Genomic DNA, 27,280 nt, shown 5'->3' on the forward strand with positions numbered 1-27,280 from the left:
TCCCAGGATCTACAGAGTAAACCAATGGCATTTTTACTCAACAACAACCTTTGCACAGCAAAGCAATTAAAAAATTAAACAGCATTTTTTTGACGAGAAGATTCAGGACTCAAACATAGTAATAGTTTGAGAAAAAAAGTGGAATAGGAGAAAAACATGTATCAAAGACCATTTCCTACCCCTATCCCTAAACTGTAACAATTGACCCAGTTCATTGGAGAGTTAAAAAAAAAAAAAAAAAAAAAAGCATCCTGGCCTTTGATATTAAACTTCTAAATAAAAGCATTATTAAAAATCTCACACATAGTTATGGTTTGTCCAAAGTTACTTTTTTGAATCCTCAGAAGCATTTAAATAGGCATCCTTGGGCTGTGATAGTGGCATGTGAGCAAGTGAGTGTATATGTGTATGTTTGTGGTGCGCATGTGCACATGCATTGAAGTCTGAGGATGATGCTGAATGTCTTTTTAGTTGCTCTTTATCTTAATTTTTGAGACAGGCTCTCCAAACCTGGAAGTCAGGGATTTGGCTACACTGGCTAGCTGGCAAGTTCCAGGGATCCTCTTGTCTCTGTTCTTCTGTGCTGGGGTTACAGATGTGTGCCATGCTCAGCCTTTTATATGGGTACTGGGTATCAAACTCAGGTCCTCCGACTTGCTTGGAAAGCTGTGATACTCTTTAAATTTCCTTCCATAATATATGGTTGTTTTATGTTTTGCCTAAGCGTCAAGCTTTTTATTTAGAGCTGTTTTTTTGTTTGTTTGTTTGTTTTGGTTTTGGGAGACAGGGTTTCTCTGTGTAGTTTTGGTACCTGTCCTTGAACTTGCTCTGTAGACCAGGCTGGCCTCTAACTCATAGAGATATGCCTGCCTCTGCCTCCTGAGTGCTGGGATTAAAGGTATGCGCCACTACCGCCCAGCTAGAGCTGTTTTTTAATTAAGTATTTTATTTAATATTCACACATGCATAAATATATTAGTGCCAAACCCAACAATTCATCAAAAAAATTTAATATTTGTAAATATACAAGCACTAGATGTTGGAGATCCTGTTTTCATAAAAATAAACATAGGAAGGTCAGGTAGGTCCTGAAACAATAATCATAACTGACTTCAACACTCCATTTTTCTCTTAGATAGGTCATCGAAGCTAAAAAAAACTCAATAAACTGCAGAGTTCAATTACACCATAGATTAAATAGACTTAACATATGTACAGAATATTCCATCCAATGGATATGGGATACACATTCTTCTCAGCAGCCCATGGAATAGTCTCTAAAATAGGTTACATGCTAGGCTACAAAGCAAATCTTAACAGCAATAAACAAAATAATGCCTTACACCTTATCAATTGAATAAAACTAGAAGTCAACAGCAGGAAGAAACAGAAAATACAGAGTTGGAGATTGAACAATACACTTTGAGTGACCAGCAGGTTGTTAAAGAAATCAGGAGACATTTAAAAATTCCTAGGATCAGATGAGATCACTCTTCATCAGAACCTTTGGAATACAGCTGAGGCAGTTGTAGGAGGAAAGTGGATGGCTTACGAACATGCACATTAAACATTCAAGGCCAGTGGGATAGCTCAGGGGGTGAAAGTACTTGCCCAGCAAGTCTCGTGACCTGAACTGGATCCCCAGAACCCATTCCAAAGGTGGAAGAAGAGAACCAAGCCAACAGAGTTGTCCCCTGACTTCCTCATGTGCACGGTTGCAGGCATGCCCCACCCCAATCACGCACACACTCACAATAATACCATTTTTAGTTAAAGAAAGCTGAAATAAATAACCTAATGATGCACCACAAGGTCTTAGAAAAACAAAACTAAGATGAATTCCAAAATAGTAGATGGCAACAAATAATACAATCCATTAGTGAAATGGAGACTAAGAGGACAACACATAGAATTAAACCAAAGGGTTGGTTCTTTGAAAAAACACAAAGATTGAAAATCCCTAGCCAATTTAACCAAACTGAGGAGAAAAAAGATTCACATTAATAACATTAGAGATGAAAAAGTGAGATTACTACAGAGTCCAGTGAAATCCAGAGGTTACTATAGAATACACTGAAAACTTACATTCCAAAAGACTGGAAAATTTGGAAGAAATAGATAAATTCCTAGACACATACAAATGACCAGAATTGAATCAAGAAGATAAAAATAACTTAAACAAATCTATAACTAGCAATGACGTTGAAAGTGTAATCAAGAGTCTAACAATGCCCAGGACTGGCTGGATTCACTGCCAAACTCCACCATTCATTGGAAGAGGTAACACCATTGTCCCTCAAATTGTTCTATAAAACAGAAGGAGAAAGAACACTATTCCAAATTCATCCTATAAATCTGGCATACCTAATACTAAAATTGGGTAAGGACAGGACAAAAAATTGAGAACACTCAAACAATTTCACTGATAAACAAAGGCATAAAATTATCAGTAAGATATTTGCCCAAGAACACATTAAAAAGGCCATACAGCCTAACCACAATGGCCCTAGTACAAGGCTGTAGAACAGTTTCACAGCTGCAGATTACAAAGGGAATACAGCGCACAGGCAGACCTAAGTACAGAAATCATGATGACCTCCATGCATGCAGAAAAGGCTGTCAACAATGTTCAACACCTCCACGATAAAAGCCTTGAAGACCCTATGAACAGAACTAAAGATTCCAAGTAGCCAAAGCCATCCTACACAGAAAGAGCAACGCTGCAACTATCCTAACACCCAGCTTCAGAGCCACCCCACCAAATGTGAAGACGGCTCCTGCATCCTGCTCAGGTGGCCCTAGGTGGGAACAGGACACTTAGGAAGGTGTGAGCTTCCACAACCACCAACTTAGTTTATTCACCATGCTGGCCCCGCCCTCAGCTACAACCTTCTACCCCGTTTGATCCCTGTTTCCCTAACAACCATTTAAACCTCTGCGTTCTGTCCATCTAGACTGCTGGCCCACCTTGGTCAGCCCTGTCTGACTCATTTCTCTGGCTCAATCACCAAGAGAAACATAAGCCTTGGCTGCTTCTGTGACTCGCCTCTTTCCCAGGACACTGGGAAATGGCTAGGCACGCCGATGGACACCACAGGGCACCAACGGTATACTCAGCATCTCAACCCATGCCCATTAAACTCCATTCTCTCTCCTCTTCACCTGTGGCTAGTGAGGTCCTGTCTGCTGCATGGACTAGAGGTGAGAGCATCCCATTGGGTCTCTAAGTCTTCCTCCAGTCCTTCTACTCAGAGATGCCCTGTGTGTCCCTGGTGGCTTCCCCTTGTCTCTGCTGGCTCAAGGTTTTCACAAACATCCTGTGTGTAGAACGGTATTTATCCTTACTTCCAGCTCAACATCCACGTGCACTCAAATCCAACAAATAACAGCTATGCAAGCCTGATCACTGAGTTCTACCCCTGAACACACAGTGGAAACAATGAACCAACTCTAGACGGTTGTCTTCTGACCTTCACTCTGTGACACACGCAAGCTCTGTATCTCTTCGTAGCTCTCTCTTTCTCTCCTCTCACATACATATTAAATTTATAAAATTAGAAAAAAATCAACAAATCCCACCGGGAGGGAATTTAATGGGTCAACCACTGTTAACAGCCATGACAAAGATTTTTGTACAGACGTCACCAAGATGACACTGAGGTTCACAGAATAGGAACCGTGAAGCCGTAATCAGCCGTTCACTTCTGACACCACGTACACGGGAGAAGTCTGATCAACAGTACCTCAGGTGATGGCATGCTTCCTCAGCAGATGCAGAGGAAAACCCCCAGGGACAGAGCCATGCCAACAGCAATCCCAGCAGGCCATGGGTCTGACTCTTGCATGCCCTCCAGGGATTCCAGAACTGGCTGGAAGTTGGTCTTGCCCCGTCAGTGTGGAGTGAGAGGTAAAGAAGCCTAGGCAGAGGTAAGAAGAAATAGAAGGAACTCAGGAGGGCCGGCTACAGCACTACAGAGCTACCTAACAGTTCCTGCTAGGCGAGGCACAGGAAGAAAGTCCCAGGCCCAGGGCATAACACAAATGGGGTAGCCAGCAGGGTGAGTGGGCAGAGCTGAGGTACCCATGATGAGAAAATAAAGGTCAAGGGCATCGTGTATGAAGATAATGATGGAGTGGATCTAGAATTTGTAATCAGACGCTGAGATTGGAGAGGGCTTCTGGAGCAAGCATTAACTATGAAAATCATATAGGTGCAAAAATATAATTCATGTATGAAGGGTAAATGCAAATGGAAGGCTGCAGCTAAGTTCTGTGGCTCCACAGTGACAGCCTGGCCATGGGGGCCTGTGTAGCTCCCCGGATTCTACTCTTAGACTGACATATCTGATCCATCCAAGGACCAGGTCCATCTCAGGAATACAGCAGCGGCTTGTTAAATAGCATCAGGCTGGTGTTCTTGCCACGTGGGAGATGCAGGTTTTGTTACTAAAACTCACAGGGTCCCACTCATTTCAGGTGGCGGGAGTGATGGTAGACACAGGAGGCACGGGTGCCACGTCAACGACGGCTCTCAGCTCCTCAGTGCTAAAGTGAGACACAGCCATGTAATGGAATAAAGAGCAAAAACATTGGCTGGCAATGCCAGTCGCCCATGTTATTGGCTAATTAGAGGTTAAAAGTTGTAAGGTAGTGTTTTTGTAAAAGTCACTTCCTTTAAGAATATATGTATGCCTTTACCCCAGCACTCGGTAGGCAGAGGCAAGTAGATCGCTGAGTTCAAGGCCAGCCTGGTCTACAGAGCGAGTTTCAGTACACCCAGAGCTACACAGAGAAACCCTCCCTTGAAAAACCAACAAAAGAAAAAAAGAATATACATATTATGCATGTTCATATACATTTGTGAAAATGCCTGGGAGCATACCATGTTGATCAATCTCCACTAGTGGCATGAGTGATATTCACCTTTTTCTTCATACATTTTATTTGAATAAAAGTTATTTAGAGTGGGTCACAGTGGCCATGACTGCAGTGTCAGCAGTGGGAACTCAGAGGCAGGAGGACTTTGAGCTTGAGATCACCTTGGGAAACTTTTGAGACCCTTTCTCAGTAAACCAAACTTATTTTCAAAAGGAATCTGCCTGAATTTCCCCCCATGGTACTGGGATTGAACATAGGGCTACGTATATACCATGCAAGTGCTCAACATTGAGTTATATTTTTAGTCCTCTTTTAATTATTGGAGACAAGTCTTGCTGAGTTGCTCAGGCTGGCCACAGATTTGCCATCCTTCTGCCTCAGCCTTCTGAGCAGCTATGACTAGCCCCCAGGTCCAGCCCTGAATTTTTAAAAGATTATTTATTGTTTGAAATAAGAAAAAGAGACAGCACTCTTATTTTGAAAAAAAAAAAAAGCCAGTCCCACTTGGTACAGGGGGGAGAGGAGAGGAGAGGAGAGGAGAGGGAGGGGAGGGGAGGGGAGGGGAGGGGAGGGGAGGGGAGGGGAGGGGAGAGGAGAGGAGAAGGGAGGAGAGGGGAAGAGAGGAGAGGAGAAGGGAGGAGAGGGGAAGAGAGGAGAGGAGAAGGGAGTGAGAAAGCGAGAGCTCGAGCACATGACCTGAACAAGTTCTGTAACCGCTGTGGGTCTATGCTTTCTCAGCCAAGAAATGTCAATGGTGACCCTTCTCCAGCATCACAAGATCAGTGAGATCGGATGAATGGTCAACATAGGTTGAGTGCTCAGACAGTGTCTGCCTCCAGAATACGTTCGATAAATATAAGCTGGTTTTTTTTTTCCCATCTGCAGTGCGAGGGATGGAACGCAGGCTGTCCCCCACTCGGCAGGCACTTCAGCTCTGGGCTACACCCCCAGTCTCCATGGATATAATTAATGTCTAGGGAAGTCGATGTACCAAAGTTAATTAAAGGGAAAGCTGCTACTAGAAACATGAAGAAGACGGCTAGGGTCACTCAAGAGCAGGTCATCCAAGCTCTTTGCTTTGGCTCTCTTTACTGTTACCACCCCTGCGTTACAGAAGGAAGATGAATGACCCCTCCTTCCTCCTTCCCTTTCTGAGCACAGGGTTAGTTAGTTCTGGATTCTCCAGCAGTTCCAGGTAAAAGCTAGGTGTGATCAAAGTAGTCTTCATTTCAATCACATGGCCACTGCACAGAATGTCTCTGGTTAACTTCTCTTGCAGGAAGAGCTCACAAATAAAATTATAGGGGCCAAGAACTATAGCAAAAAAAAAAAAAAACAAAAAAAAAACAAAACAACAACAAAAACAAACAAACAAATAAGCAAACAAAACCCTGAAAATCTGACTGGTCATAGAAAATTGTCAGTATTAAAAAGACATTTGAGGGCTGGAGAGATGGCTCAGTGGTTAAGAGCACTGGCTGCTCTTACAGAGGTCCCAGGTTCAATTCCCAGCATCCACATTGCAGCTCACAACTGTCTGTAACTCCAGTTCCAGGGTTTCTGACACCCTCATACATACATACATGCAGGTAAAACACCAATGAACATTTAAAAAAAAAGACATTTGAGTATGTAGCAATGTGGAAATGTTTCAATAAATCAAAATACATCTATATAAGTGTTAACAATGATGTCTCTGAAGAAATTTAAATTACATAGGAAAACCCCCTAAGGATTGATTCTAAACAAGAAATGCAGAGATAACAAGCTTCAAATTCAACATTAGAAAGGAACATCCTTAATTCAGAAGTTTATCATATTTTCTTCCATAACTAATAATGCCTTTTTCCTTACAGAAGCCAGGAGACAGAGACCTGCCCCATAGGCTTACAATCTAAGAACAACCAACTGAAGTGGGGCCCCCAACAATTACGAGAAGCTTTTGGCCTTTACTCCTACAACCTCTCCCTGACACTGATCCTCTCCACTCCATGTTGATCAGCCAAACTTAGGTGAGAACACGGGAAAATGTTTCTTTGATGTATGATGCAAAGAGAAATACTGAAGAACAAAGAAAACAATGTTTGTTTTTGGTGTTTTCAAGACAGAGTTTCTCTGTGTAGCCCTGGATGTCCTGGAACTTGTTCTGTAGACCAGGCTGGCCCGGAACTCACAGAGATCTACCTGCCTCCTGAGTGCTGGGATTAAAGGCAGAGGCCAAAAAAGGATGCTCTTATGCAAACAGCATCATGGGTGGAGGGGAGAAAAGAAAACCAGCCAGGGAGCACAGAGTGTGTGACAGCCGAAGGTTCTGAGGAACCTGAAGGTGTGAAGTGTTCTTTTGACACTTCATGGATGTGGATATAAAGACTTTAGCTATAAAGAGACCGAGGTGTGTCAATGGCAGAGTATGAACTACAGGCAAAGCTGTAATGACAGAAGATGTCTAAGTGACGGTGGGCTCCACAGGTGACACTGAGGCCAGGGATGAAGTATCTGAAGAGGCCCTGAAAGGGCATGGAGCTGTTGATGTGGGTGATGAGTGAGGAAAAACATGGGCGAGTCTGAGTGAGCCACCCAGGAATAAGAATTAACTGCAGATAAAAAATGGATTATTTGTTTAAAAGATTTCTCTAATCCCTTAGGGCTCCTGACAAATGGTTTGTTTCTCTAATGTTTAAGTATTCTTCCTGATGTACAGTTTACGTGATCAGGTGCATCCTTCCAAGGACAACAAGGTTTGTCAATTACTAGTCTAATCCCCTTCAAGATCCATCCTCAGAAGAAACCATTCATTTTCACCGTAAAAAGGTAGCTTTATTTTGTCAAAGTACAATGAGTATGAAATAGCATGAAGAAGCCTGTGCAAGAAACAAGTAAAAGCTACTTAATAAACATACAAATATTCTGATGCAGAGGATTGAAAAGGCAGCGCAGTTTCAGTGACATTACTCCAGTCATTTAAATTTAGTGAAGTTCTTTAGTCCTTGTGACTGTTAGTCCAAAGACGCCAGCCAGATTTTAAGAAGGGTCCCATTACTGTTGAGACTGTAAGAAGGCAAAGAGGGCAAGAGAAGATACAAGGGCCGAGGGGGGCAGAGAAAGAGAAGATACAAGGTGCAGAGAGCAGAGGCAACGTGATTCTCAGAGAAATGAAGAGTGAATGGCAAACACATTGATTCAACCCAGTTCAGAGTTAAGATGGGAGAAAGTTAGGGGCAAACTGAAAATATTGTGAGAAAAGTAATTCTAAGTATACTTAATTCCTAAATTACATTGCCCAGGAATTCTTTGTAATCAATGTTTCCTAAAGCTTATGCTTGGAATTATACCTATAACTCCAGCAGGCCGGGGGGGAAAAGGACTGCCATCAGCTTGAGGCTAACTTGAGCTGCACAGAGAGTTCCATGGAACCTATAACCATGGGTTACATAGTGAGACCCTGTCTCCAAAACAAAACAAAAGTTGCTTATGAATTACCCGCAAGTTGTAAGAAGCCAAGAGGCTACTCTTCTTAGAAGTCTAGGAAGCCAGGCCCCAGAGCCAGAGGCTGCAGAATTGACTGTAGAAACTTGGGCTCACTGCAAACTGTAAACCCGGAACTGAGGCACACGCTTGTTTAGTATACCTGTATGAGGGGCCCCAGCAATGAATTCAATTCCAATGTGCTTCATCTAAATGCATACTTAGATTCTTATTAAATACATAATTACAACCATAATCATTTGAACTTCTACTTACAGCAGTTCATGTGTCACAAGCTATCATGCAGTTATCTAATTTTATTAGTGTTTGGTACAGTGCATAGATTGGCCATTACAGCACACTTTATGGTGCAGCCTAGCTTGGCAAATAAATATCAACTTGATGTTTTACAGGACTTTTAAAGCAAAACTAGTTTGCTCATAATATTTTTACAAGAGATTAGGTCACATCTAAGAAGTGAAGACAGCCAGCCACATTCTGCAAGTATGTGAGAATTAGATCCTCTCTGCAGGCAGGATAATTGCATAAACATCATTTGCTACTACATTATTCCTCACTTAGAATTTTATTTCTAGGGCTGGAGAGATGGCTCAATGGTTAAGAGCAGTGGCTGCTCTTCCAGAGGACCTAGGTTCAATTCCCAGCACCCACATGGCAGCTCACAGCTGTCTGTAACTATAGTACCATGGGATCCAATGAACTCTTCTAGTATAGAGACATAGAAGTGGACAAATCACCCACACACGATACATAAATAAATCTTAAAAAAAAAAACCCAGGATTTTATTTCTAGCTGGATGTACTAGCGCACACCTTTAATCCCAGCACTAGGAAGGCAGAGGCAGGAGGATCTCTGTGAGTTCAAGGCCAGCCTGGTCCACAAATTGAGTTCCAGGACAGTCAGGGCTACATAGTGAGCTCAAACAAACAAAAAGAGAATTTTAATTTTAATATATCAGTATTAGCTTGAAGACCATATTTGTTCTTGGTAAAAGGCAACTATTCAAAACTCACACACAACCTAAGTGTTCTAGACTCAAATGCAGGAGAGGAAGTGGAGGTGGGAACCCCGCCATTCCATCTGCTGCAGAAATGCGTTAACAATGGTATTCTGGGCACTATACTCTGCCTCACAGGAACACCTCCAGAACAAAGTACTGATGCCACAGCAAGTGACAGGCTTTCATGGGATACAGGTCTCACCAATAAAAATCAAGTTTCCAAATTAATCTCTGTTACTTCATCTTCTGGAACACCGAAATTATTTACCTATGAGTATAGTAGCTCTCTACTAAGGACTCCATAGAAGCCATCGGGATTCCTCCCATAGAAGCTGCTCTGCTCAGATCAGATTCGGTCCCAGACTGCGACTGAAGTGACAGTTCCTAGTCCAGTCGAGCAGAAAAAGCAGTTCAACTCTGCCTCTTCGTTCCCTGCTCAACTCTGCTCCAAACATTGTTTTTCATTTTTGCATTATTTTCTAGGGGGAACAGCTATCCTTTAAACACTAAACATGCAATGATTTCAATGGGAATGTCTGCTCAAGTGACTGCAAATGTACACACCATTCTCAGATTGTAGTAGGCCAAGTAGTTAGCTCTGTATTGGCCTCTAAGATCTTTCTCCTTTTCTCCTTTTGAAAATTGGCATACACAGTAGAGAATCATCACAGCATTTTGAACAGGATGGGTTTTAGTAGATTCTCCTTCCCATCAGATCTCCCACCCCCTGCCACCCTTGGTCCTCCTTTCGTGCCCCCCTTTCCTCTTTCATGTTTCATGTGTCCTTATGCTCACTCATCCTTACACACACACACACACACACACACACACACACACACACACACACACACACGTTGGGATGCATATATGAAAGAGAACACGTGGTTTCTGTCTTACGGAGTTTGAGTTCCCTCACTCAATATTGTACTTTCCAGATCCATTCATTTTCCAGAAAATTTCAGTTTTTGTTACCATTGAGTAAAACTCCAGCTCTCCTTGGAGGCAAGCTCCCAGCCCCGTGCATTTCAGCTACAGCAGGCTGACATTTTGAAAATTAACAGACAGTAGTTTTCGGCCCATATGAGATACCTGTTCCCTCATTTCTTTCATTTTTTCCAACCTCTTGAGTTTTGTGGCATATTCTTGAACTTCTTTTAATCCAATATCTGTGCAGAGACGAACCAAGAAACGCAAACCTAAATTAAAACAAAACAAAACAAGAAATATTTAGGAAAGGAAAGATGTACAGAGCAGTTTCAACCCAACAACGAAAGCCTGACCTTTTGGCAGAGGCTGGATGCTGACAGCATTCTATTTTCTCTTCAAACATAATTATAGCCTGGCAGTGGTGGCGCACGCCTTTAATGCCAGTACAAGGGATTAAAGGCAGAGGCAGGTGGATCTCTGTGAGTTAGAGGCCAGCCTGGGCTACAGAGTAAGTTCAAGGACAGCCAGGGCTACACAGTGAGAGCTTGTCTCACCTCCCCACCCCACCCCAAACCCATTACATGCTGCAATCTCTAGACCTGGGAGAACTGACTTCCTTGTTGGTGACCTGCCATGTCCTCATGCCACCAGATCACAGAAAGAGCACAGCACAAGGGAGTCACTGGATGGGAACTCAGAGCTGCAATATCTGTTAATGTGCCAATGACAGATATACACACATAGAGATTCGTAAGGGAGACTGGGCTACAAAATGGAGAGTGTACAGAGAAGGATGAGGAGGAGGAAAAGGAGGAGGAGGATATTACTGGTAAATGTTCTTTTTACTGTTGGTAAAGTCATTCTTTTAATCAATATTATTTGCATTAACAGAAACATACACTTTATAGTTGGGTTGAAGCCAACATTAAATATGTATAATTACAAGAGAGGGTGGACGTGTACACTTGAGTTGATACCCAGGTGAGGAACTAGAATAGTTCTACACTCTGCCTCTGCCCATCCCCATCCGTCCCACACTTCCACTCCTGGAATGTCTGTGTGTATGGTCATCATGCCATTGCATAAAACAGTACTAAATACTTAAATACATCACTTAAATACATTTCACTCAACATATTTAATTGGGCTTACACAAATGATTTGTTTATTTAGAGACAAGGTCCATGTACCCTAGGCTGGCCTCAAAGGCTAGCCTCAAACTTGCTAGGCAGCTGAGAATGACCTTCGACCCACATCTGTCCTGCCAGCAAGATGTGCTGGGGCAATGGTAGCTCAGAGCTTGTGGGAGTGGCCAACAGTGACTGGTCTAACTTGAGGCCCACTCCATGAGAGGGAGCCCATGCCCGACACTGCCTGGATGGCCAGGAACCAGAAGCTGGATGGCTCAAATACCTAGGGTAGAACCAAATACGATTAACAGAAGAAAAGTCAATGAAACGATTCCTAATGATATTCTGCTATATTCATAGATCGGTGCCTAGAACAACAGCCATCAGAGAGGCTTCCTCTGGCAGCTGATGGGAGCAGATGCAGACACCCACAGCCAAACATTAGGCGGAGCTCAGGGAAACTCAAGGAAGGGGGGGGGGCAGAGGGGTGGAGGACACCAGGAGAACACACTGATAGGATCAACTAAGCAGCGCCCACAGAGGCTCAGAGACTGAAGTGACAACCATGGAGCAGCCAGCCTGGGTCTGCACCAGGTCCTCTGGATACATGCTGAGGCTGTTTAGCTTGGGGTTTCTGTTGGACTCCTAGCAGTAGGAGTCGGGGTGTCTCTGACTCTTTTTGCCTGCTCTCGGGACTCTTTCCCTCCTACTGGGTGGCCTTGTCAAGCCTTGATATGAAAGTTTGTGCCTGGTCTTATCGTGTCTTGTTATAGCGTGTTCCAATGATGTCCCTGGAAGGCCTGCTCTGAAAAGAAACAGAGGAGCCAGGGGTCTGGAGGAGAGGGTATGTGTGTGTGGGACTGAGAGGAATGGAGTGGGGAGGCTGTGGTTGGGATGTATTGTATAAGAGAAGAATAAATAAAAAGAAAAATGAAAAAAATAACCAGCTAGTTGTGGTTTTTTTGTTTTGTTTTGTTTTTTTGTTTTTTGTTTTTTGAGACAGGGCGTCGTCATGCATGTGGTCCAGAGTGGCCTACAACTAATTATGTAGCTGGGGATAGCCTATGATTTCTAACCCTTCTGTCTCTTACCTCCCAGACAAGCAATACCATACCAAGCTTCAGCAACACTGTGGATCAAACTTGGGTTGCTGGGTAAGTGCTCTACCAACTATGTTAGATTTTAACCCCTAAAAATAAGTTTCTAATACCTAAAAATATTCATGGTGTGCTGAAATTGTACTGATTTAATTGAAAAAGTAGTTGCAAAATGTGTCTATTTCCAAAGCAGAAGACCCCCACAAACCCAAACTTCCAGACACTCAGAGGCTCATGAGAGCTACCTCCTCCAGCTTCCAGGGAGCCTGTACTGGCTTCCACCAGCAGGGCGCAGGGGTCTCTGAGTCATTCTGTGGGAGCAGAGACTGCTCACGCAGTAGGTGTGCTGGCATGGCAATGGTTTTGTCCACCAGAATCCAGCTCTGCACTCTTCTCCTGCGCTCGCTTCTGCCCAGGCTGTTTGTCTAGCTTCCTGCAGTACTGCTGGGCTGCAGGCACCTACATCCAGCCAGGCTTAACCCACACTTCTTGATGGCCTTAGGGTAAGGAGGCATACATCATAATCCACAACTATCATCAAAATTATACTTTATAATTGCTAGCTAGATGTTAAAAACTAGTTTCTTTCTTTCTTTCTTTCTTTTTTTTTTTTTTTTTTTTTTTTTTTTTTTTTTGCTTTTTGTTTTTCTCAGACAGGGTTTTTCTGTGTAACAGCTCTGGCTGTTCTGGAACTCACTCTGTGGCCCAGGCTGGCCTCAAACCCACAGAGATCCACCTGCCTCTGTCTCCCTCCCAAGTGCTGGGATTAAAAGTGTGCACCACAACTGCCTGACTTAGTTTCTATCCTCACTTGATTGAACAAAGAAAAAAAAATCCCGTTTGGGCTCTAAAGTTTGCCTCATCTTTCTAGTGAACTTCCAAATTGAGTTTCCAAGCCAGGCTTGCTTCTGCAGGAAGTGAGATGAGCACAGTTGCCAGGCCCAAGTTTCTAAGACTATGGCTCTGCTGTGTCCACGGCATTGCTGACAACCACCTGGTCTGGTTTTCTTTGCAGATGAGGAGATGGGTTCTTTTTATGTCCTGGAATGTTTTCTTCTGCTATATCTCTGATTTCTGCTTTCATTACCATTATTCATAGTCTTTGGCAACACCTTCAATCCTTAGATTGTCTCTCTTGCTTGTCTTTTTTGTCTCAATTGAACATTTGTACTTAACTTTAAAATTATTATTATTATTGTGTGTGTTGAGAGTCAGTTTTCTCTGTTCACCGTGTGTTAGGGTGCAGCGGGTGGGATGGTTAAACTCAGGTCATCAGGCTCGGGTGTTACCCTCTGAGCCTTCTCTGTGAGCACACCTGCCAGCACACTTCTTTTGTGTCGTCCTCTGGCCTTTTTATAACTTTCTGTTTCTGAGACAGAAGGGGCCAAATAGTTCTCTACATTCTCTTCTGGTTCCTATAACAATTTTAATAAATTATTATGAAAACAATAAGCTAGTAAATCATCAATAAGTTAATAATACCACTTTATTATTAATGATTACTAATATGCTATATTAGCAATATAATTATTAACTTATATTGTGATCAAATTCTAAAAAGTTGTTTATATTTTCTGGCAAATTGTACTTCCCATTACTCCAAGCTGGCCTTCTCCCCTTTCTGAGGCTCAGACAAGGAGAGCTTTATCCAGACTCTGTATTTGCCAACAGAGAAGAGTGCAGCCTTCTCTTGGTCCTGGTCCTGCTCTATACGCGCTCTGGCACGATGTCCTCTTGATTCAGACGGTTGACTCCTAAGTCCTCTCTTCCATATGCAGTGTTCCAGTGCTTCTCAGGATTAACCCATCCACTCCCCATGGATGACTCCATCCCACAGACATCCTTCCTCATTGCTATGCTCCCTGGCACTTCAGTTTCTCCTTTTCTACTCCCCTGTTCCCTGCAGCCAACAAATGGCCACTCTTCATCCTTACGGAGAAGCTTCCCTAGACCACTCCTCACGCCCACCTCTCATTTCACACCCGATGCTCTTCCGTTTCTGCCTCTACTTCCCCAATGACTTTCCAAAATCAGGGGCTTCTGGCCGCTAACGTCTACGATTTTTTTCTCAGTGCTGCATATGAAACCCAGGGCATCCGGATATCATGCAAGTGCTGCCACTGAGTGACAGTCCCTGCCCCGAGCTTCACAAGCCATTGTGTCTTCCTGAAGTCCATCCCCTGTCTTCGGGGCACCGTTCTTGCTTGCTCTCCCGACCTCCCTTCTCTATCCATGTCTCCTCTACCTCACTTGGACGTCACTGCTCTGCAGGTCCACTCCAGCCTATTAATTTATGATCCATCCTGGGGTGTCTCTCCCCTTTATCAGCCTCAGCCAGGCTACATTTTAATAATTAAAGATGCACATTCCTCCTCCTCAGTGTTTACCAGTCTACACATCACGGTGACTTTGGCAGAGGAGTTTGGATAGCTCAACCAAATCATAAGATCCAAGAACACCTGCCCCACGCTGACATCACCACCCCCACCTCTCCCTCCTACGTTTCCTCTACATAAATACTTGAGTTATGCTTCTCTGTCGCCTGCTTTCACAATCACTCCTTTTGACTGTTAAATATCTTGTTTGAGTATGTGCATGTGATATATGCATGTGTACATGTTCATGTGTGTATGAGTGTGCATGTATTTATGTGGGTGTCAGGTGTGATGTATACATGCTCACATGTTCACATGTATATGAGTGTGCATGTATTTATGTAGGTGTCATGTGTGATGTATGCATGTGTACATGTTCGTGTATATGGGTGTGCCAGTATTTATGTGGGTGCCAGGTGTGATATATGGATGTGTACATGTTCACGTGTGTATGGGGGTGCATGTATTTATGTGGGTGCCAGATGTTCCTCAATTGCTCTCCACTTTATTTTTTGAGACAGGGTCTCTCAGTGGACCTGGAGCTTGTTGATTTGGCTAGACTGGCTGGTCAGCAAGCTCCAGAGATCTTGCTACATCTGTTGCACCAGGCTAGGGTCACAAGCTTGTGCCACCACGTTAGGCTTTTTCCATGGGTGGTGGGGATCCAAATTCAGGTGCTTTTGCTTGCATGGAAGGCACTCTACTGAGTCATCTCCCAGCTCTGACTCTGTTAAATATGTTTAAAAAAATATTATTTCCTGCGTATGGGTGTTTTGTCTGCCATGTCTGTCTGCAGACAGTTGTGAGACCATGTGGATGCTAGGAAGAGCAGCCAGTCTCTCCTCACCCTGATCCATCTCCCCAGCCCCTCTGTTAAATATCTTTTAAGTGTTTCTCTCACGTTCCCCGGCAGCCTCATCTCATTCTGCCTGGACTCCAAGGGGATGTGGAACCTGTCACTCCTCCACACACTCACAGCCAGCACCCCTCCCTCTCCTGATGCCTCTGGTCCTGGGGTTCACTGGGGTCAGTGTCATAAACAGCTTTGCTTTTGTTGGCTGCTCTGCTACCTATGCCCTCCACAAGTTTTGTCTAAAACGATAAAAGTAAATTATATCTTTGTCCTTGTAGGGTCATGATTTTTAGACAGCAATTTTTTGTCTCTGTGTAAGAAAACATATGTTCCTCCTTCTATATATATTTGTTTCAGAATAGCTCTAGTTGAAATAGAGCGTGTCCCTGCATTCCTGTTCTTTTGGATGCTGCTCTACTGCCTGGATACCTGGTTTTCCCCTCCCTGCCTGGTAAAGCTGTGCTGCCTCCCTTGTGGGCCACAACCAGTGTCACTCCCAGCAGATTCAGAGCTCTGTCCTTTCACAGCACTTTGAACATTTGAAGCAGTATCACTTACTATACTGCATCAGTAGACTGATTACTAGAGTCTCAGGAATAAACACTGTTGTGTCCCCCAGCACACAGGAAGCAGTTGATAAAAGTTCTGCAAATGTGTTGGGAATGAGCAATTAGCATTAAGCTAACAAACACCTGATTAAAAATTATTTGTAATAATATTCTAACAGAAGAAAACAAACATGCATTGAGATAAATTTGTATGTTAGTGATCCCCAACTTTTCTGTGCACAATGAACACAGCCTCTCAGATACCCAGAGGAAGACATCACAAGCAAGGTGGATCCTCTTCTCTACTTTTCTTTCCAGTTTCCCATATCTCAGAGAGCAGTGAGTGCTCAATCCTTCTGGATGGATCCACTTCGATCTATTTCATATCCAAACTCGCACAGACTGTCACTAATGCACTCCAAATGTACTCGGAATCGCCGCCACCATTTCTCCTCCTATCACTCAAGTCCATGCTAGCACTGTTACTGTTACAAGTCCATTGCCTGTCTCTGTTACTTTGCAGAGAACGGTGAGCTTTTAGAAATATTTATTGGTGTGTGTGTGTGTCTGTGCGTGTGCTCACGCGCCATGCTGGCTCTCTCCTTCCACCTTTCTGTGGATTCTGAGCACTGAACTCATTTCAACAGGCTTGTGTGGCAAGTGCTTTACCTACAGAGCTATGTTGCTGGTGGACTGCAGTTACAGAAGTGTGAGTATACCTTATTCTGGTAGTCTTCTGAAAATGTGTGTCGAATCTTATTCTTCGCTTAAGATCCTCCAGTGGCTCAGCCTCATCTCTGTGAAGCGCCCTGTGAAGCCTTGCTCCAAGGTCCTGAGTCTAAGCTGCGGGACTTCTTGGCCCCCTGCCCTCCAGGTCTCACATCACATGGTCACTGTGCCTGACTGACAATGCTCCATGTCTTCATCACTGTTCTCCTCGATTCTTCCAGGTACCTGTTTAAATACCACCTCAAAGGCCCAGCACCGGTGGCCTAAGGCCCCAGTCCCTCCATGCTCTCAACATCAAACTTGCTACTAACTTCTCTTCCTTGTAGGATATCAGATCCACAACACCAAGGATTTGGGTCTATGCTACATTCAGTGTTCAATGGTGTCTGGGATATAGTCATCATTCATAAAAATGTGTACAAAAATAGCTAGTTTCTGATCAGTAAAACACTGAAAATTTTAGCAGTTCTAAAATAATCGGAAGTGTCATAATTACTATATAAGTCTTCTATGTACACATTTACCTTAGTAATCCACAATGAAAAGGTAGTTTATGCTCTGGGAGTAATAGACCATTGTTTCTCTCTTTTGCCTTCCCTCAGAAGAGCAGCTTAGTGGCAATTTATAGAAGATAAAAATGACTAGTTCCAAGGCCAACCTGAGTTACATGGTAAGTTCTCACCTCACATGGGCTACATGAGACCCACTTAGATAAACAACCCCAAACCATTTTGGCAGCTGTCCTATGAAATGTAGGATATCATCTGTAAGTGTGTAAAATAGGCCAACTTTTAAACTTAAAAGTTTTCTGGTGTGTACGGATGTTTTGCCTGCATATACGTCTCTCCACCACATACATGCATGCCGTTCCCACAGAATCTTGATGGGTTCACCAGAAAGTGATCCTGCTTCAGATAACATTCCACAAATTTCCCCACTACAGCTCCAGTTATTAAAGTCAATTGATTACACTTGTTTTGAAAATTATATAGGCCCAAGTCATCTTAGATATTCCTTACAGTGTACACAATCATTCATTTACTTTTTAGGGTAACTCTTAAAACACTCTATAAAGGAAAAAAATGCAGCCTTGCTGGCCCTGCACCAAGGCATTGTGGCTACTCCAGTGGTTTTCATCAGGAAGCAATTCTACCCTTTAAAGGGACATCTTGCCAAGCCGGGAGACCTCAGGTTTCAGCAAATGGGGCGGGGGTGGGGGCGGGAGGAAGGGGGCGCCATTAACATCTAATAGGTGGAGGCTGCAGATGCTGCTTACAAACCTGCTGGATGGCCCACATATTCTAGGATCAACTACTGGGGGCCCAAGGTCCTTGCACCCACAGACCAGCAGGGAAACTAGGAATGGGAGACCCAACGGTTCTCTTCTCAGTGGTCCTGTTTTCCTGCCCAGAAGGCTGGCAGTGGATTTTGTTTATGACCTGGTGACCTCTTTGCTACCTGTGGAGAAAGAAAGTGAGTGTGGCAGACCTCACCCACCTTTTGCTATAGAGACAGACTTCACCCAAATTCCCCAGAATGATTATCTACACTCTTCTTTCCCCTAGACTGTTATGGAGTCACACCTTAAGCTTTATTGTGGACCTGGAATTGGACTGATTGCAGTCTGGAAAGGTTTTCACAAACTGTACTGTTTTAAATATGCTGACAATGAATAGCCTGGCATTAGACTCCCAGAAGTCTCTGATCCTGGTTGATGAAGTCAATCTGCACCAGGTTTTCCTTTTCATCTCTTTCTCGGGGTTTGCCTTCCTGTCTGATACCTGCAGGGACCCCTCAATCACCTAGCCCCAGGTGCAGGCAGGCAGGTTCCATTTAAATACACCATCCCTGGACCTCTGGCTCCTGAATGGTCTCTAATGTGACTGAGACTAAGAACCACACAGAAAGTTTCTTTTTAAAAAGAAACAGAGGAAATAGATGCCTGGGTCTACTGCGAACCTAAACACCTCTGAGGGAAGAGCTACAAGTGACGCCCTATAGATTGTTTCCTCACTGGTGTCTGCACTGTGGCTGTGAGGTGATGGACCTGCTTCTTGGTCCTGGACTTCTCAGCCCTCCGCAGCCCCTCCAGGAGCCAGGCTGGGACTCTACCTACTCCTTGGATCAGGCTGCATCATCAGAACCTAGGCTCAGGAGAGATGTGTTTTTACTGTAATGTGTCACGTGGTTATTGTTTTTAAGAACAAAATGAAAAAGACTTTTCAAAGATGTTCTCTTTGCTGTGGCGCTGTTCTCAACACCTCCCACACCTCTCAATGACTATCCTCACCATGAATGAAGAGATGTCTTCTCAAGCAATTGCTTTTTGTTTGTTAACAAAAATGGTAAAAATTCTAAACTGACTTTGACTTTTCTCTTTTCTTTTTGTTTTTTTGAGACAGGGTTTCTCTGTGTAGCCCTGGCTGTCCTGGAACTCGCTCTGTAGACCAGGCTGGCCTCGAACTCAGAGATCCACCTGTCTCTGCTTCCTGAGTGCTAGGATTGAAGGTGTAAGCACCACGGCCCAGCTGACTTTCCTCTTTGACTACAAGGACAAAATTGACAGGTTGGTGGCAATATGCAGTGAATGGAGGTGGCTATTTTCTGTTTTTCTTAGAGAAGATTTTGTGGTTCCTGCTGTAATACTTTTCCTTATCACTATGAAAGGCTTCAAATCCACAGTGCAACAAGAGAGGCTTGTTGCATGGGTGCTTCTGCAAAGCTCGCCTCACAACGTACAAGCAAGTACCATCTCAAGACAGCATTTTAAAATCGGGGTGGGAGACGATCAGTCAGTAAAGCGCTCGCTGTGCAGACACCAAGGTCTGAGTTTGGGTCCCCGGAACACACACTGGAACACTAGGCATGGTGTCACAGAGCTTCAGTCTCAGTGCTGGGAAGACGGGGACAGGCAGGTCTCTGGAGCTCCATGGTAAACCAGTCTAGCCAAACTGGCAAGCTCCAGGACAGTGAGAGACGCTATCTCAAAAAATAAGGTGGAGAGCAACTGAGGAAGACACCGGATATTGACCTCTAGCACACATATGTATGTCTCTGTATACAGTAACCACACACATAAACACATTAAAGTCCCAATAAAAAAATTACCTGCACTATTATTCATGTTTTGTTTTCCAAAATAGTAAAAGTATCTTTTTTTCACCCTGAAAACATTATACACTAAAATGGACAGTTAAAAATGCTTCTCCCAGGACTGAAGAAATGGCTCAGTTGTTAAAAGCGCTTGCTGCTCTTGCAGAGGACATGGGTTTAGTTCCTAGTACCTACATCAGGCAGCTCCCAAATACTTGTGACTCCAGTTTCAGAGAACCTGACACCCTCTGGCCTTTGTGGTCCCCTACACACATGTGGTGCATATGAATGCACACAGGCATACACACATATACAAGAATCTTAAGAACAAGCTGGTCTTTGTGTCTTTCACATCATGCATCCCAATGCCACCCATCTCCCGTCCCCTCGAATCTGCCCTCTGCCCCTGCAATCTCCCCCCCCCCCAATAAAACAAAATAAAATTTAAGATAAAAAAGGGGAAAAAGGAAGAAAGGGAAAACCTCGTCGTGGAAGCTGCAGTGTGACACAGTGAGTCTCGCGGTAAACCCCTTTATCCACACATCTTTACATGCAGGTGATCGTCGCAAAGAATCATTGGTTTGTTGCAGGCCCCAGGTCTCTGCTACACTCCTGACACTGAGCCCTCACTGGGACTCTCCCTGGACATCCTGTTGCTGCCCTGTGCGGTAGAGATCCTGTAGCCCTGGGTCTGCAGAACCGCCCCCTCCCCGTCTGTGCTCCCCCAGATCACAGGTGGGGTGGAAGTTGGGGTGGGCCAATACTTAACCCTGGGCCTGGGGAGTTGGTCAGCCCACCTGCTCTTCCTTGTCCTCACCACCAGCATTGCCCTGGCTAGTTCTCCTCCTGCTTTCCTGTCCTCAGGGTTGGTTCTCCCACCCCTATCTCTCCCTACCCCATGCTGTCACATGACATATGAGGAATGGGGACAGACAGCTCTCCCACCTGCCTCAGGTGTCAATGGGGAGAAATCTCTCCCCTACCCATGCCTGTGGTACATGTCTTTAATCCCAGCACTCAGGAGGCAGAGGCAGGCAGATCTCTGAGTTCGAGGCCAGCCTGATCTACAAGTGGAGTTCCAGGACAGCCAGGCCTACACAGAGAAACACTGTCTTGAGAAAACAAAACAAAACCTTAAAAAAAAAAAAAGAATTAAAAAGTGCTTCTCTTGGGCTGGCAAGATGGTTCATCAGGTAAAGGCAGTTTCCATGCAAATCTTGTAACTGAAATTCAATCCCCAAAACCCATGTAAAAGTGGACAGAGAGAACCTACCCCACAAAGTCGTCCTCTGGTCTACACAGGCACATGGGGCACACGTGTACCTACCCACACATTACGTACACACACACTCCAATACAAATCCTACAAATGCCTGTCCTATAAAACATCACTGTTTGTATGAGCTCATGTAGCTGAGGATAACCTTAACTCTGGGCCTCTAACCCTCCTGTCTTCACCCCGCAGCACTGGACCACATCTGGATCTAGTTGGTGTGGGGTTGGTCCATGGACTTTGTTCATGTCAGGCAAGCATTCTACCAACAGTGCTACAGCTGCTTTCCCCAAAATTTGTTCTTAAACGTTTTCATAAAAGCTTGAGATGCAGATCTGTTTAATTATAAGTAGAATGTGGTATTATACTTAAACCTATCAACAACTAAGTTCTATAAAAATGCATACTTATGGAGTCAAATTTTATTATTGCATAAAACATATTTATTTATTTATTTATTTATTTATTTATTTATTTATTTATTTATTTATGGTTTTTCTGAGACAGGATTTCTCTGTGTTGTTTTGGTGCCTGTCCTGGATCTCGCTCTGTAGACCAGGCTGGCCTTGAACTCACAGAGATCTGCCTGGCTCTGCCTCCCAAGTGGTAGGATTAAAGGCATGTGCCACCACCGTCCGGCTTGCATAAAAACTTTTAAAGCTATGTACCACAATTGAGGCTTCATTTATGCATACTATTACTGCAGCAAATTTAACTATCAATTAGAACACAGAATGTGGTGTCTTTGCCTTTAAAGTTATAAAATACAAGATCACTTACATTCAACATTCTCTGGAAATTTCCTGTGGATCTCTTTGTAAGTATCTAATGCCTTTTGGTAGTTACCTGTAAGTAAAGAGAGAGGAAAATGTAATAATAGCTAGCTATATAAAGTTATATAACTCTTACTAAATTTAATAAAATTTTTGATTCGAATCCAAAGCATTGGCATACTTTAATGCTTTAGTAGAAAACATTCATGTTTGCACAAGCAAATATGTATTATTCTTGAGTAATTTCTGGGAGGAAAAAATATATATATAATGTGGGTGTGGTGTTTCATGCCTGTACCCTCCGCACTCAGGAAGCAGAGGAAAGGACCACTGTCGAGTAGAGACCAGCCTGACTACACAGAGAGTTTCAGGCCACACAGTAAGACTGGGCTTCAAAAACAAAACAAAACATAAATGAATAAACAAACAAAATTGAAAAAAGGTTAGAGTGGAAGGAAATGGTTGAAATTCAGTTTCCACTTCTCAGCAGAAATAATTCAGTGGCTAATGTTTAGATCATTCAGAGCTTGGGGTGTGACTCGTGGTCCTGTGCAAATGAATGGCACCTCTCAGTCAAACTGTCCACGTGACAGGGCCACGGCAGTGGTCAAGAGTGGGCCCTCCACTACTTTAGGACCAGACTAAGTTTATAATGTATGTCCCAGCCGTTCTGAAGACACTGACAGCTATCAGGAAACCTCCCATTCAAGCAGGTGAACTCGGACCACCTCAGCTTGTGCTTCCTGGGGGGGGAGGGTCAGGACTGTCTTTCCTGGCATTTTATGGTCTAAGGAGGGTTTGTAACTTTTTAACACCGACCTCCTGGGTGGCTCTCCAGCAGTTAAGCCGCAGGCATCTCCTCAGGACAGAAGTGCACATCTCTGTACCTAGCGACCTTTGTTGTAAATAATACGGTTCCCGATGTCACAGTTTTGAATTAAGAATCACTCGGGCAAAATATGGAAATAGAAACTAATATAAAAAGGATATTTTGTGGTTAACATGTAAGCCGTTTTTAGGAGAGTCACTGGACTGTCTTGCAGGCTAGGGTGTACTCAGCGGTAGAGTGTTTGCGCTTCAATTCAAAGCCAGTGCCAGGCCCCCGCCCTTGCCTCAAACAAAAACAAAACACCCCTGCTTGGGAAGCATGACCTTTTCTGTGTGACTAATTCTGTAGTAATTATTATGTTTTTTAGATGACGTGCTTCAATTATGTGTAGTTATTTAGAAAGCTCATGTTTAATAAACACTCAACTGGAGCACATTTACACGCATAACTCCTAAATAAGAAATGAAGAAAGTCAAAACATTTACCACTTCTTCTGAAACAGCTAGCCACCATCAGCTGCCATTTCACTTGGGTGGGTCTAGAAGAGAAAGAAATTAGAGACGAAACAAAAACAATGAGACAGTGAAATGTCTTTCTACCTCTATTTCCTTTTAAGACCTCAGACCTTTTGTTTATTTAACCTTTATTAGTAATATACAGGCTCACAAATTTAGAACATAAAATATTTGATCTTGTGTTAGAACAAGCAGGCTTTAATCAAAAGAGAGGCAACGAGAACTCTATTTACGCCCCTCACCTTTAACAAGAAATCACATTCTTTTCTAAAGTAATAATCATAACCAAGACCTCTAGAGACTAACCCTGCAAACATCCAAGACAGGCACAGGGCGCATGCTTGTACTCTCAGCACGCACAGGAGGCTGAGGCAGGAGGATTGCTCATTTTGAAGCCACCCTTGGCTATGTAGTGAGTTCTGGGCTGGTCTGGGTCACAGTGGGAAATCCTGTCTCCACCCCCACCTCCAGATCTGAGTCAGGAACAGCCCAGGGAACTGTTTAACGCTCCCTGCCCTCAAATCTCCCTTGCGCTTCTTCCCCAGGGGCTTCCAGACGCCTTCCAACTCTAAGCTAGTTCGATGGCAAGCCTACCAGCTCTGGGGCTGGACACATCTGGGCTTCAATCTCAGCACTGCTGTGTGTCAAGTTCTTAATTTTAAGCCCACTGCCACACACCTACCCACTGCAATCTAAATAAAATACATAGTTAACTGTATTACTTTCCCCTGGAAACCAGTCACCGACTCCACCCACATGTTACACTCAGGGTCCTAACCCAGTTTACCCACTGTCCAGTGCCCGTCTGCCTCTCCAGTCCTCTTCGACAGGCCTTGTTGAGGCTTCAGCTTCAGCAAACCCAGGCAGGAGCATGGCTGCATGGCTGGACTCCAGGTCACATGCACTCCCTCTGTGAGAAGGCCCGCCCAGCCTCTGCCATCCTACACAACCTGCGGTCTACTGCTCTAGACCAGCTCCTGGCACCACCTCTCAGCAGCGCACTACCACAGGGTTGTTACTCTTGTCTCTGAATACCACGGCCACCCTCCTCTTCACACGGGACCATATCCGACTTCCCAGGCTGTTAGCTGAAGGGACAGGATACGATCCACTTTCACTCCTTTCCATGCCTGTCTAGGAGCCGCGCTGCTGGGTCCTACCGCGAGTCTAAGTGTCCCTTTTTGATGAACTGCAAACCATGCACACAAGACAGCATTGTGTTTTCTCACTGGCAATGTGCAGAAGCTCCAGTTTTTCCACATCCTCCTCAACACTTGGTTATCCAACCCCCAAGTTATACTCTGCCTTTTTGATTTACTTTTTTGTTTTTTAGCCCAGCCTAAAAAAATTATTTTTAAAAATTTATTCTTTGAGCCAGGCATACATCTTTCATCCCAACACTAGGGAGGCAGAGGCTGGCAGATCTCTGATTTTGAGGCCAGTCTGGTCTACATACTGAGTTTCAGGACAGACAGGGCAACATAGTAAGACTATATTTTTATTCTTTGAGAATTTCATACATGTATACAATGAAATATGATGATACTGACCCCCAATTTCCCCCTCCACTGTCCCAGGGCACCCCTTCAACAATCCCACTCCTAGTTCCTATCTTCCTTTCAAATAACTCATGCAGTCTAATTCTGCTGCCCATGTGTGCATGTGTGCGACTCGCACTCCCCAAAGCCGGATGCGGCCAAGCATCTCTGCATGTGTTTATCAGCAGTCCACACCATCTTAAAACATGTGCTCAGCCGGGCATTGGTGGCGCACGCCTTTAATCCCAGCACTCGGGAGGCAGAGTCAGGCGGATCTCTGTGAGTTCGAGGCCAGTCTGGGCTACCAAGTGAGCTCCAGGAAAGGCGCAAAGCTACACAGAGAAACCCTGTCTCGAAAAACAAAACAAAACAAAAACAAAAACAAAAAAAAAAAACAAACAACAACAACAAAAAAAAACATGTGCTCAAAATCTTCGCTCATTTTTGTTACTGTCGAGTTGCAGTGGCTCTTTATACATTTTCAGTAATGACCTACTCTGAGGCTTCCTTCTGTACTCTTCTGTGTTAAGCAGAAGACTGAAAACTTGATTAAGTCTAATGGTCTATTTCTGTGTTCTGGTGTCATTTCTAAGAGTTTTTGCCACATTCAATGGCATGAACAATTTCCACCGAGGGTTTTTATGAGTGTTTTTTTTTATTTTATTTTATGTACATTGGTGTTTTGCCTGCATATATGTCTGTGTGAGGGTGTAGGATCCCCTGGAACAGGAGGTACAGACAGTTGTGAGCTGCCATGTGGGTTCGGGGAATTGAACTTGGTTTCTCTGGAAGAGCAGTCAGTGCTCTTAACTGCTAAGCCATCTCTCCAGCCCTCTCTTGTGGGTGTTTTATAGTTTTTAGTCTTACATTTATTTGGGTCTTTAATCCACTTTAAGTGAATTTTTGTATATGGGGTAAACTAAGGGTTCAATTTTCTGTGGTTGTTGTTTTTGAGATGGAGGACTGATTTGTAGCCCAGATTGTCTTTGAACTCTCAATCTTCCTGCCTTAGCTACAGAGTAATTGGGATTACTGGTGTGTACCATCGGTTGGTTTCAAAGTTTATTTTTCTGCATGTAAATATCTAGTTTGTCAAACGTTTTTAGTTGAAGACTGTCCTTCCTCCATTGAATGGTTTTGCTACCTTTGTAGGAAATCAACTTCCATGCATGAGAAGGGTTACTCTGGGGTGCTAGCGGCTATTCTCACATCTGTCTTTCTAGCCCCTTTTAGTACCACACTCTTTTGATTATGGTTGTATGCAAGCACATTCTGAAAATAGGAGTTCTGAATTTTCCAACTTTATTCCTCTTTGGGTAGAGATTCTATATGATTATTAGGTGGATTTTCTATGTCTGTAAAAAATACGATGGAGATTTTGATAGGGAGACCCTTGACTTTAAGGTCACTCTGCTTGGTATTGCTAACAACCCTAGTCTTCTAATCCAAGTACTTGGTGTCTTTCCATTTGTTTATGTACTTAATCTCTTTCAGGAGTGAGTCATGGCTTTAAGCACATGCTTTTTAGCTAATACAATTAAATGAATTCTTAGTTACCTTATTCTTTTTAATGCTGTTATAAATGATACTTTTATTTTTATTTTTTTTTTTACTAATTTCATAGTTATTCTTTTTGGATTGTTTATTACAAGTCTACATAAATACAAAAAGATTTTATGTGACTTTACATCCTGCAATTTTACTAAATTCTTTTATTATATTTCAATTTTGTGCATATATTTCTCAGAGATTTTGGTTATCTTCACAATCAGAGATTTCAGGACTTTATATATACCATCTACTGTCTTCTGGACTTCAAGGTTTCTGCTGAGGACTCTGCTTAATCTTATCCAGCACCCCTTGTATGTGAGGACACTTCCTTTTGATGCTCTAAAGACTTTCTCAACAGTGTGGCTAAGGTGTCTCATGGGGTTCCTTGGGTTTTTCCCACTTGGAGTTCACTGAGCTCTGCAGACTCACAGATCCACAACCTTCCTCAACTGTGGGGAATGCTGGCCACAGTGAGTTTCAGCAGTTTCTCTGCTCTGTTCTCTTCCTCTCCTGGAGCGCCCCCAGTGCATACACTGGTCCTCAGATGGCGTTTTATCACAGTAATCATGATGAACATATTAAATAACATCCTCCAAAATTGCTAAACAATAGAATTGCATTGAATAATGGACCAATAGGAGTAGAATTTCTTTTCTTTTCCTTTTTCCTTCATTCCTTTTCTTT

The 27,280-nt window shown here is 43.6% G+C and overlaps 1 protein-coding gene across 2 annotated transcripts in view; it reads right to left on the bottom strand.

The window, feature by feature from the left end:
• The window catches only part of Ift88 (intraflagellar transport 88), a 106,399-nt gene that overhangs the window by 18,036 nt on the left and 61,083 nt on the right, over positions 1 to 27,280 (bottom strand). For both annotated transcript variants that reach the window (XM_028870417.2, XM_028870416.2), the window contains exons 21-23: positions 23,478 to 23,530; positions 22,171 to 22,236; positions 10,455 to 10,561 (exon numbers count right to left, since the gene is read on the bottom strand). In XM_028870417.2, the coding sequence (XP_028726250.1) occupies positions 10,455 to 10,561; positions 22,171 to 22,236; positions 23,478 to 23,530 (226 nt within the window). The remainder of the gene's footprint in view (positions 1 to 10,454; positions 10,562 to 22,170; positions 22,237 to 23,477; positions 23,531 to 27,280) is intronic.

This window comes from Peromyscus leucopus, chromosome 9 (genome assembly GCF_004664715.2).
Source record: "Peromyscus leucopus breed LL Stock chromosome 9, UCI_PerLeu_2.1, whole genome shotgun sequence".
Taxonomy (NCBI): Eukaryota; Metazoa; Chordata; class Mammalia; order Rodentia; family Cricetidae; genus Peromyscus; species Peromyscus leucopus.